The sequence below is a fragment of the Microchirus variegatus genome (assembly GCF_963457635.1).
Source record: "Microchirus variegatus genome assembly, chromosome: 9".
In the NCBI taxonomy this organism is placed as follows: domain Eukaryota; kingdom Metazoa; phylum Chordata; class Actinopteri; order Pleuronectiformes; family Soleidae; genus Microchirus; species Microchirus variegatus.
In genome coordinates, this window is record NC_139810.1 from 5850644 (window position 1) to 5863971 (window position 13328).

Below are 13328 nucleotides of genomic sequence, written 5' to 3' on the forward strand. Positions count from 1 at the left end.
AAAGCATCATTCTTGTGTTAATAATGGCCGCCACATGACTACCTCATATAAAACAGAGAATGGGGATGTGAATTCATTACTGTCAGTGTTTGTTTTGTTGGTTTGACTGAATTCTTACAAACACTGATGTGTTTTGTTGTTTTTCTTTTTGGCAGACAGGTGAGAGTTTAAGACGCAGTCCTGCAGCGTAAACATTGCAGAAAAGGCTGTCAGGAAGAATTAACCAGAGCAGAGTGTGTTTGTGTGTTATGGTGAAAAAAGAGAATGGAGGTCAAGTGTCTCACTCTCTGCGTCTTTTCGGTCCAGAGCGTCCTCCGGCAGCTTCTTCAGGTAGTCTTTGAGCAGCAGCTCGTAGCGAGGGATCCTCTGGACCGGCTCCAGCATGTGGTGCTGCAGCGTCAGGTTCCCGCACACGTCCTGTTTCTGTTGTTCCAAACACACAAACAGAAATTTAATCCACCGCAAAATAAAGAATTAAAACAAGTTTGCACATTTTTTTTTCTCTGGATTATTTGCTCCATATAACAAAGAAATCCTTAATAGTTAATCATTTTGGTCTGTGGACAGCGCCAAAACAATTACTCAACTTATTGATTATTAAAGGTGCATTATGTAATAAATCTAAAGCAACTGGCCATAAAATCCTCCTTATATGTCACAGAGACTCAGGAATAATGTTCATATAACAAACTGAACTCACCAACAACAGTACAGCCAAAATATTTGCATTAAAATAATATTTTGCAGACTGCAAATCATGTTTATGTTTTGAAATCATGTTTTGACATGTGGCGCCACCTACCGCCATCTACCAACCATTGCAGTCAGTAGAGTCTCAGCTGCCGAGCAACCACGGGTTGCCTTTAACGTCAGAAAACGAAACCTAAAAGACCTTGGTATTTTGAATTTGAATGTAGTAACTGTTTTTGGCCACATTCTTAGATACGTCACCTTTAATCGATTACTAAATTAATCGTCAACTATTTAGATAATCTATTAATTGATTTAAAGATGATTAAATGATTAAAACAAGATTTCTGATTGTTTTGGCTTCTTATAGACAAAACAAGACATTTGAGAACATCATCATTTCCCGGATTGACAAACACTGATCAACATTTTTTTAACGTCTTCTGACATTTTATGGACCAAACAATTACTCGATTAATCGAGAAAACAGATTAGCTAGTTGCAGCTCTACTGCAGACAAAACAAGCCACTTGAGAACATCATGATTTCAAGGTTTGGTCAACACCGATCATCATTTTATGGACCAAATTACTCGATTAATCAAGAAACTAACCATTAGTTGCAGCTCTAAGCATGAGATAAAAAAATAGTCAAACAATTCTTGTTTGTGTGGTCATTGGAAAACCTTGGAGTTTCCTTGGAGACAACAGTACCTGTATATTCTGGACGACGCTCTTGAACTGCGACGAGCGCTGCATCCACGTGTTGACCAGGTCCATGGCTCGATCAAAGTTCTTCACATATTCTCCGTACATCTTCATAAAAGGAGCCAGTTTCTGGAGAATGTCTCCAATACGAGGGTTCGAGTTCCTACAGAACAACAAACAAACAAACGAATAAATGAACTAACTGCCGTTTGTTTTGTCCCATGAGACAAACTCGTAGCATTGCAAATTAAGATATGTGTTAATGCTTTATAAATGCAAAAACAATGAGTGTGTATGTTGGGAAAATAGATCTTACAGTTGCTTATGTCAAGGGATTAAAAGTTATTTTTCTATAGTCAAACAAACCATCTCATTAGTGGATATACACACATTAATCCTTCTTATTCTTCAACTCTTGTTGTGTAGATGCCTCACTTCAAGTCATTTTTTAACATCCAAGCTGTTACATGTTCAACAGGTTCCACAAAATAACAGGTGATTTCCCTAAAACAAACAAACTAACAAATAAATAAACTAACTGATGTTTGTTTTGTCCCATGAGACGAACTCGTAGCACTGCTAAGACACTCAATGCCAAGACGCTTATTATCTCAATCCACCTTTCCCTGTAAATTAAGTGATATGTTAATGCTTTATAAATGCAAAAACAATGAGTGCGTATGTTGGGAAAATAGATCTCCTTAAAGTTTATGACTTAAGGTAATGAGGTTTTGTTATAAAAAGATTTGAATCAGAGATTTAAACCCAACAGTGGTTATGTTTCTATAGTCAGACCTCATTATATGTGGATATACACACATTAATCCTTCTTATTCTTCAACTCTTGTTGTGTAGATGCCTTTTTATCATCCAAGCTGATACATGTTTAATACTGTAGGTTCCACAAAATAACAGGTGATTTCCCTAAACACAACTCTCGAGAGGAGTCATTATACACCAAAGGTGGCTGACGTCAGCACAATAACACACATACAGGAGATTCATTTCCTGATTACTGTGAAAGAAAAGAAAACGGAAATGCCCTCAAAATCTGTGATCTCTGACACACAACCTGACAACTCTGCAGCTCAGCACTAACGACCTGACTGACCATGAGGAGCCAAATCCACCACTAGATTAGAATAACGAACCCCCCGCTGATGCTGCACGCGGGTAAGTGTCGGAAAGGGTGCTTGCTTGCTCCTTACCACTCTCCAGTAATGCGTGTCTTGAGCTCCGGGAGCAGGAACTTGTCATGGAAGCAGTAGATGGACGAGATGTTGGAGAAGATTCCCGTAATGACATCCTGGGGGATTCCAGCCTCTGTGAGCTTAGTGCAAAATACCTGCACAGAGAGAGAACACAACACTATTTGTATACAAAACTGACTAAACACCATGAATCTGGCTCCTACTGCTGTGGAGCAGGCATGTTTTTGTTTATTCACAGACATGTAAGTGTTACTGTGGGAGTAAAATAAAGTGTTATTTACTTTATAAACTATACAATGTACAGTTGATGAATTGTAAAGCAACTGTGGACAATCACTGATGTCAAAACCACCAAAATTATTTGTTAAATAATACAAAAACTACAAAAAATTATAGTTATTACAATTATTCAGAGGCTAATGCGTCATCTTACAATTAGAGGTTGGCGTATAAGAGCTTTTCTTTACAAATTTGACAATGGACGATTTTCAGTCCGTACTTTTTTACGTCTATTTTACTTTAAATGGAAACGTAATTAACATAATTTTCTATCAAAGACCTGAAACTGGCAAATGAGACCATGAACCAATCAGGAAAATGTTTACATGCGTCATAAAATAAGCAACATTAATACTTTTTTTCCTGTAGATTTCCACTAAAAACAGAATTGTTTTTGCAACTAGTCGAGTCGCCCTCTGGTGGCTATTCAGTTTACTCTTACTTCCTGATTGGCCTCAAAGGGTAAACCAGAAACTTGTGCCCACTTTTATGTATTCGGTCAACAGTGTCGAAAGAAAATACTGAATATATGAATCAGGTAATCAAAAAAAAATCACTTTGTCAAATAATATTTTGGATGAAAAGGTTTTTATGCACTTTCTGGCAACAGAAATATGTAAAATGACATAAATAGGGAATTAAAAATAGCAAAAACAGCAATAAGAAATAAAGTGATCACAACTAGGCAATGTTTTCACTCATCACTCTACAAAAAAAAAGTGTGATCGTTTCCATGGAGTCACTCTCGTGTGTATGCATGTCTGTGTGTGTGTGTGTGTGTGTGTGTGTGTGAAAAACAGGAAGTAGACTGTGAGGTTCTTCAGCCCTGAGTAACAAATAAACCATCACTTTTTCTCTGAGACAGAGCAGCTGCCGTGAATCTCCTCCTCCTCTTCCTCCACCACACCAGTTCAACAAAGAGGAAGGAGCCTGAACCACCATGAGTGACGTCTCATCACACACACACACACACACAGTGTTCACACAAAACAGAAGTGAAGAACTCTAAACTGCAGAGGGCATACGTGAAAAATTGTGAATATAATTTTGTTTGCGAGACGTCGCCCAATTTTCATCTCACAAACCTTCTTTATAAAAAAAAAGCAATAAAGAATAACATTATTATATGGCTGATTGGAGACGCCTGCATGAAAAACATTTCTGCTGTAACTGAGCGTGTAAAAATGGCAAATAAAAATCCTGTATCGCACTCCTATAGAATCGTTTTAATGCGCATTACAGAGGTTTTAATGTTTGTCATCCAGGCCATAAAGCTGAGAGGCATCATCATGAAAACCAAGACGCTTTTGAAATATAAACCGAGCAAAAACATCTTTAATCTACTGGATTTACACGTAAATATTTACAAAACCTAACCAGTTCCTCAGAAATGAGGTTCTGCTTCATTCGGACCAGGTTTTGGTCTCCATGACAACTAGTCCTGACAAGGTCAGTGACAGACGAGCACACTGAGTGGTAAAAGCTCACATTTGTGCTGCTCATCTATAAATATAAATAGAAACCACATGCTCTCACATGATGGTGTTTACACTGTTCTCAGTAATCCCGTCGACAGTGGAAGTGCTTGTTGTCCAGTGGGTCACGGTGGCCTGTTTTTTTTTTTTAATCCAGCTCTGATCTCAATCTCTAAGATCACAGTTCTCATTTAGGAGATTGAAATTTGGACGGGGGAGACACACACACACACACACACACACACACACACACACACACACACACACACACACACACACACGGGCGGTGTCGTACCTGGTCGAGGAGGTTGAGTCTTTTGACGTAGGCCTCTTCAGTGTGGAGAAGCTCTTTGGCGATGTTCAGGAGCTTCTGAGCCTCTGAGCACTGAGGGAAACACGACAAACAACAACAAGGATTATGTTTGAGACGTGAAAGCACAGACGAACAAAGGGAACATTTGAGTTCACACACAAACAAAAACATCAAACTCAAAGTGTAAATCCCTACATCTTGCAGCACCGACTTATACGGGGTGTACATCGATTTACCCAAAAAGAGAACAGACAAAGTGTGTCAACATAATCAATACATTTACTCAAGTTACTGTATTGAATACTTTTTTTGTGTATTTTGTATTTTTTAAGTGCAATTTAAAATCAGGATTTTGTATTTTACTTGAGTACCTATTATATTATTATTATAAATCCTATCCGTTACTAAGTAAAAATAAAAATTCAGCACAATGAAGACCGACATTTCAGATGACTACTTTTACACTGGAGAAATATTTCATCATAGTATTGGTACTTTTACTTGAGTACAAAATTGTACTACTTTTTCCACCTCTGTTGATTTTGTCAGTGAATATATTAGATATTTTGTCTATTTAAAGTAATTTGAATGGAATTGTATGATTTAAATGATTTGCAGTTTCTTTAAAGCAGATATAATCACACATATTAGCCCAGGGTTAGCTTACCCTAACCAGTACAACTGAGTTAAATGAGAGACTTATTTATATTTCACTAAATAAATTGACAGATTCCTTTCCCCTTTCACTTAAGGTTTATTAAATAACATGCCTTAAGTTAGTCTTACTTAAAATAATATGATACGTTACCTAAATGGGGTCACACGGCAGATAGTGGCTAGCACCTAGCAGCTAGCATTGTTGACTGAGGGCCTTTCTGTGTAGGGTTTGAATGTTGGGTTCCCTCCAGGTACTTTAGCTAGCTTCCTCTCAGTCCATAAACATGCAAACCACAGGTGTGAACGTGAGAGTGAATGGTTGTTCTATTTCATCCTTACTGACCGCCAGAGGCGGTGCTTAAAGCACTGGATATCTCCACCTCGCGCATGCGCATTTCGAGTACCTAATATCAACATAGTCACTTGTGACCCTCCCCGTGACACCGGGAAGGCTATAACTTCCGGTGTCATCGGAGGCTCAGTTCCTTTAATCTTCTCACTGCGCATGTACCGTCTTGCACTTTGTGCTGAGAAAAAAAAAGGAAAAACTTCGTTTACAGCTGGCCGCGTGCAGCTTCGCGACGACAGTCGGAGCCGCGGGGAACCCGTCCTCCAGAGGCTGTGGCCAGCTGATCATCTGAAACCTGACGACAGAAGAGAGTAGCAGGTCTGTGTCGGTGTTTGTTGGCGAAGGCAGCGTGTTCGCGCCCTCTCCCAGCGTTCGCTGTCCTCATTGCTCTCAATGTTTGGGTTATCGAGTTGGTGTGTTAGCCGTTAGCTTGCTCGGTTCTAAAACACCGCTCTGTGTATCTTACTGGGACGGTAGTGTTCTCGCTCCCGCCTCCAGTAACGCTATCATTTATTGTTTCTATTGGCAGCAGCGCTCACGCTCGGCCTGATTGATATGCTTTATCGCCGTAGTTATTGGTGACGGCGGTGTATTCGCTCGCCCGCTCCCAGCGCTCATAGCATTTTGATTTTGCGTTAGCGGTTTAATACTACCGCTTCAATTATTTAATTGGTCTTTACCTTACCGGTGATAGTAGTGTTTTCGCTCCCGCTCCCGGTAACGCTATAATTTGTTATTTCTGCTGGCGGCAGCGTTTGCGCTCCGCCTGTTTCTATACTTTGTCACCTCCGATTGCTGGTGAGGGCAGTGTGTTCGCTCCCGCTCCCAGCGCTTGTAGCGTTATTGATTTTGCAGAAGATTAGCGGTTTAAGACTGCCGCTTTGATTATTTATTTGTCTGTACCTTACCGGTGATAGTAGTGTTTTCGCTCCCGCTCCCGGTAACGCTATAATCTGTCATTTCTGTTTGCGGCAGCGTGTGCGCTCCGCCTGTTTACTGTACTTGTCACCTCCGATTGCTGGTGAAGGCAGTGTGTTCGCTCCCGCTCCCAGTACTCGTTGCAGATATTGATTTGCGTTAGCGGTGCTAGGCTACCGCGTTATTTATTTATTTGACCATACCGGTGACGGTAGTGTTTTCGTTCCCGCTCCCGGTAACGCTATAACCTGGTTATATTCTGTTGGCGACAGCGTTTGCGTGTAGGCAGTGTGTTCGCTCCCATTCCCAGCAACGCTGCTTCGGCTGCCTTCTTGATGGCCCATCCTTGTGTCGCCTGTGCGGCTCCTCTTGTTCCCGAGGACGGTCACGACCACTGCCCTCCTTGCCTCGGTCTCGAGCATTTGAGGGAGGGCCTCACTGAAAGCGCCTGCATGAACTGTGGCCTCCTGCCCTGGGGGCTAAAGGTGGCTAGGGTGGCGGAGATGGAGCGGGCGATGACTGACGACCCTTCCACCTTAACCGGTCTCCCCCCACATCAACCCGACCGTTCTCGGCGTCGGCGTGAGGGAGCTGCGGTGGTAGGTGCCCCCCCCAAGAAAAAGGGGAGGGGCGGGCTGTCCTCCAAGGTGGACGGTTTGGCGGCTGACATGGAGCAGATGAAGTCGCTCCTCCTGGCCCTTCAGCCTGGGACTACTGGGGTGCTGGCTGGGCTACAGCCTGGCCCTCCCTCGGAGAATGCGCCTATGATTGATGATGCCTTATCACTGGCCGCTTCATCCGGTCTCTTCCATGAGGCTGTTACAGAGGACGATGCCTCCCGCACATTGGGGGAGGCCTCTTGCTCTTCGGTTCAGAGCTCTCTGCAGGGGACAGCAGACACTTCCATGGGGGCCATCATGCGTATGGCTCTTGCTCGCCTACAGCTTGACGTTCCGCAGACTGACTCGGCGCAGGCTAGCGCCTTCTTCAGGCGCAACCCTGCCCCGACCACTTTCACTGTTCCTTCTTCAGGGGAATACCTGAAGGAGCTTCATGCCTGTTGGAGGGACACGAGGGCACTTTCTCATTTAACCTCAGATGCCCGAACCTTAGCCGCCATGCAGGATGCAGCACAGGTTGGGCTGGGGCGTATGCCGTCCGTTGAGCCAGCCATTGCCTCCCTCATTTTGGCTCCTGATGAGGCCTTGAGGCCGGATGCCAGATGTCCCCGACCACAGTGCAGGGTCACAGACGACCTTCTTTCGAAGGCCTATGATGCGGCAGCACGTATGGGTCGTATTGGGAACTCCCTCTCCCATCTACTGCTGAGCCTGTCAACCTCTCTGCAACAGGCTCAAGTGGATCCTTCACTGCAGAGTCTAAGCGATGCCTCTTTACAGGCATTCGCTTTCATGTCGAGAGAGTTAGGACGGACAATGTCCACTCTTGTCCAGACTCGCCGCCAGGTTTGGCTTGCTCAGTCGCCCCTGTCTGAATCATGTAGGAAGGTTCTTCGTGCTGTGCCAGTGGAACCAGGGGATCTTTTTGGCCCAGCTGCCTTGGAAGCACTGGAGAGGGCGGCCCAGGCCACGCAGACCAGGCAGCGGCTTTCTGGCCTTCGCAGAAGAGTCTCCACTCCTAGCAGGTCTAGGGGCCCCGCTGCTGTTCCCCGGCAGCACTCTCAGCCACCTGCTGGTGGCCTACGGAGGTCTCAGCGGCCTGCTCAGCAACCTGCTGACGGGTTTCGGGCCCCTGAGCGCCTGCCGTCTTGGCAGCCTCGTGCGCCGCAGCCTATCCGCCGTCCCCCCAGAGCCTCCGGAGGCCGGGGGGGCAGGCGCTAGGGGTGCGGGGCCGGCCGTCGGATGTTTTTCCCATCAGCAGCTCAGTTACTGGGCTGCCTGTACTTCAGACCCGTGGGTGGTTTCCACCTTGACCCGGGGGTACGAATTGCAGTTCCGACGCCGGCCCCTAGCCTTCGGCCGGGTCAATATGACTGTTGTCAGCGACCCGGCGAAGGCCTTAGCTCTAAGTCAGGAGTTGTCTGCCCTCCTGGCCAAGGGCGCAATCGAACCAGTGGACCCTCTGCTACGTCCCGGGGGGCTCTACTCAAGGTACTTTCTTGTGGCGAAGAAAGATGGCGGATTCCGTCCCATTCTCGACCTGAGGGGACTCAACAGGTTCCTGAAGGTTCTGCCTTTTCATATGCTGACTGTGTCAGACACGCTTCGTGTGGTTGCCAGGGGAGAGTGGTTCACCACTGTCGACCTGAGGGACGCATACTTCCATGTCCCAATTGCATTGCACCACCGGCACTTCCTCAGGTTTGCCTTCCGCGGACAGCATTTTCAGTTCAGGGTACTTCCCTTTGGTCTCTCCCTTTCCCCGAGAGTTTTCACCAGGGTTGTAGCAGCAGCTCTGGCACCCCTGCAGAAGCAGGGCATGAAGGTCCTGCCGTATTTGGACGACTGGCTGGTATGCGCACCGTCCCGACCCCAGGTGGCTCAGGATACAGCCCGGCTAATTATGCACGTGGGCCGGCTGGGCCTGAACGTGAATTTTCAAAAAAGCAGCCTGGACCCATCCCAACGGGTCATATACTTGGGGATGGTTCTGGACTCGGTAGCCATGATGGCCTCTCTGGCACCTCGGCGTGTGGACGATATAAGCCTCCTCCGCCTCCCCCTCTTCAGGGTTGGCAGGATGGTGCCGTTTATTCAGTTCCTCCGGCTCTTGGGAAAGCTGACCGCTGCTTCGTCTGTCGTTCCCTTGGGCTTGCTGTCTCTGCGCCCTCTTCAAACGTGGCTGAACAACCTCCACTTGGACCCCAAGTGGCACGGTTACCGGAAGGTCAGGGTGTCTCGGCGGTGCCTCCTCTCTCTGTCCCCATGGGGACAGAGGGAGTTTCTGTCTATGGGCGTACCGATGGGAACTATTCCATCCCGCCGGGAGGTGGTCACAACCGACGCCTGCCTCTCGGGGTGGGGCGCGGTGTGGCAGGGCAGGACTGTCCAGGGTCGGTGGCCGGCCCAGCACCACATGCACATCAATACACTGGAGCTCCAAGCTGTGCAACTGGCACTCGTTCACTTTCTGCCTCAACTGGAAGGCAAACATGTGCTTGTTCGATCGGACAACAGGTCCACAGTTGCCCAGATCAACCACCAGGGGGGCACCCGGTCTGCACAACTACTCCGGCTATCTCGGAGCCTGTTGACTTGGGCATATCCCCGCCTGGCCAGTTTGCGAGCAGTCTTCATTCCGGGGGAACAGAACCAGGTCGCAGATTTTCTGTCACGACAAAAGCTCCCACCGGGGGAGTGGCAGCTCCACCCGCAGGTGGTGGAGATGATATGGGGTCTTTTTGGCAGGGCGGAAGTGGACCTCTTCGCCTCGGCGGAGTCGGCACATTGCCCCCTCTGGTTCTCCTGGATGGAGGTGACCAGCCCCCTCGGCCAGGACGCTTTGGCTCACGATTGGCCGCAGAGACCACTGTATGCTTTCCCGCCACTGCCCCTGATTCTTCCTACGCTCCAGCGGGTGCTTTTGCAGGGCCACAGACTCCTTCTGGTGGCCCCCTTTTGGCCAGGGAGACTCTGGTTTCCACTGCTGCGCAGCCTCTGCTGCAGCTCCCCATGGCGCCTCCCCTGCAGGAAGGACCTCCTTTCGCAGCGGCGGGGTCAGATTTGGCATCCGGATCCCGGTCGCCTCCAGCTCTGGGTTTGGCCGCTTCAGGGCCCGACCCTCTACTGAGGGAATGTACTGTGGGAGTCAGGGGTACTATTCTGAACGCCAGGGCCCCATCTACCCGGGTTCAGTATGAGAACAGGTGGAAGCTGTTCTCTGACTGGTGCAGGGATAAGACAGAAGACCCAGTGCGTTGCTCTGTGGCGACTGTTCTTGAGTTTCTGCAGTCTCTGCTGGATCGTGGTCGTTCTCATTCCACTTTGAGAGTCTATACAGCTGCTATTTCTTCCAGACATGAAATGGTCGAGGGTTCTACAGTAGGGTGCCACAGACTGGTGTCCCTCTTCCTTAAAGGGACACTGAGGCTGCGTCCTCCAAGGACCCTGAGGGCTCCAGCATGGGACTTGCCCCTGGTGCTGGAGGCCATGCGGTCACCTCCCTTTGAGCCTCTGACCCAAGTGGAGCTGAAATGGCTTTCTATGAAGGCTGCTTTTCTGCTCGCCATTACCTCCGCGAAGAGGGTCGGGGAGTTACATGCCCTGTCAGTGGCTGATACCTGCCTGCGATGGAACCCTGATGGTTCAGGTGTGGTCCTGTGGCCGAATGTGGCGTTCCTGCCCAAGGTGCTTTCACGTACGCATCTCAACCAGCCTATTCAGCTCGCACGCTTTGGCTCCCTGTCTGAGGAGGGTAGGTCGGAGCTGCTATGCCCGGTCCGGGCACTAGAGGCTTATGTTGCTGCTACGGCCGGTATACGGCGGTCGGAGCAGCTGTTTGTGTGTCATAGTGGCCCTAACAGAGGTTGTGCACTTTCCAAACAGAGGCTGTCCCACTGGGTTGTCGATGCCATCATGCAAGCCTATAAGGCCAGTGGCTGCCCCCCGCCATCCGGGGTGAGGTGCCACTCCACTAGAAGTGTCTCTACATCATGGGCGGCGCTGAGAGGGGTGCCCTTGGAGTCAATCTGTGCTGCGGCATCATGGACGTCGCCTGGCACATTTGCACGGTTTTATCGTGTCAACGTCGCTGCTCCCCATCCGATGGATGTGATCCTGCGTCTGAGCTCTACTGTCTCTGATGAGTGAGGTGGGTGTCGGATTCTTTGTGACCTTGTTGGTATGAGTCATCCAGTGCTTTAAGCACCGCCTCTGGCGGTCAGTAAGGATGAAATAGAACGAAAGTTACGAATGTAACTACGGTTCTATGAATCCTGGATGACCGCCAGAGCGTCCAGTCACTCAGAATCCTTGTGTTCTCGCGAGAAGATTCTGGGAACTGAGCCTCCGATGACACCGGAAGTTATAGCCTTCCCGGTGTCACGGGGAGGGTCACAAGTGACTATGTTGATATTAGGTACTCGAAATGCGCATGCGCGAGGTGGAGATATCCAGTGCTTTAAGCACCGCCTCTGGCGGTCATCCAGGATTCATAGAACCGTAGTTACATTCGTAACTTTCGTTTGTCTCCATTGTGTCTCAACACGTTTGTCCTGCGATGGTCCGGCGACTAGCTTGTCCACAGTGTAGCCTACAGTTTTGTTAGCAGAGATTAGCTTTAGCTCCCCCGTGTTCATTATGGAGGTTAAGTTACAGAAACGTCAGTAAATCTAGGCAGAAAAGTGACTCTTGCCACTATTTATGTTGTTAATTAGGTCAAAATAGTCTGTCCTTGGTATAACAGTTTGGGTTTATAAATAAACTTTGCCTGCAGTACAAGAGTCAGCAGTTATTTCTGGGTTGTTTTTTTTTGTCTCTTTTTCATAGACTAAAGAATATAGCGCTGACTCCACGCTTTTGCTCGAGACATGACTCAGCAAAATCCACAGGATCACTGAGTGTGTACACACACACACACACACACACACACACACACACACACACACACACACACACACACACACACACACACACACACACACACACACACACACACACACACACACACACACACACACACACACACACACACACACACACACACACACACACACACACACACACACACACACACACACACACACACACACACACACACACACACACACACACACACACACACACACACAGTCCAGCCGGTGGTTACCTATGACACTGATGTATGTTATTAGCTGAAGCTGTGAACGTCTCTGTCTGGTTGGATAGAATGATTAACCCTTTAAGGTACGCACCAAGAAAAAAAGCAAAGGAAAAATTATTTCTTTGCATTTTTTTATCCACTTATGATAACAATAACAATCGATATATATATATATATCAAACAGTAAAGATGGCTCATTCAGGTCAAGTTCATCTTGATGCATTTTTCAATGAGATATAGTGACTTAACATGTGGACAACCAAAGGGTTGAGTAGTTCCTTAAAGAGTTAAACACCAACACGATGTTGCTGATGTCAGTGACACAGAACACGCATCGGGGTCATGAAACATTCAGCTTATTACAGCAATGTGGGTTCACACACACACACAGCAGTGGGAGAAAGGTGACATTATACAGATTACTAGCTGTTCATTTAGTTCCATTCACATTCAAATTAGTGGATATATATGGGATTGGGATTTTCAAACCCAGATGAAGCCTCTAAACCAGTGGTTCTCAACCTTCGTACTTTCATTCACAGGAGGCAGATTTATTTATTCCCAATAAGATAATTCACTTTCTCATCATCCTCTTCTTCCTCACATAATACTTCACACACCGGTACAGTGACATTAAATTAAGATGGAGCGAGATTATTATCTATATTTTGTAGTTATTTGTTTCATTTTTCACACACTCCAGTCAAAAATTCCAACAGTACCACCAGAGGAAGCTCACGTACCACTAGGTGGTACACGCATATATAGTGTAATGCAGAAATCTTACATACTATATCTTTAAATATGCTGTGCGTTAGGATAGAAAGATTCATTTTTGTTTCTTTAACAAAACGCTGTATGTCCTCCATTATTAACTTTTGTTTACTCATTAATTCATTCATCCTCTAGTGCTTTATCCACATGAGGGTATTGAGGGTCAAGTGCCAATTCCAGCCGACATAGGGCAAA

General features: G+C 46.9%; 1 protein-coding gene across 1 annotated transcript in view; it reads right to left on the bottom strand.

Annotated features, from left to right (window-relative positions):
* Positions 1–13328, bottom strand: part of fgd (faciogenital dysplasia) — a 105369-nt gene that overhangs the window by 15468 nt on the left and 76573 nt on the right. The window contains exons 5-8 of the mRNA XM_083894679.1: positions 4658–4747; positions 2606–2742; positions 1404–1560; positions 285–423 (exon numbers count right to left, since the gene is read on the bottom strand). Coding sequence (XP_083750805.1) covers positions 285–423; positions 1404–1560; positions 2606–2742; positions 4658–4747 — 523 coding nt within the window. The remainder of the gene's footprint in view (positions 1–284; positions 424–1403; positions 1561–2605; positions 2743–4657; positions 4748–13328) is intronic.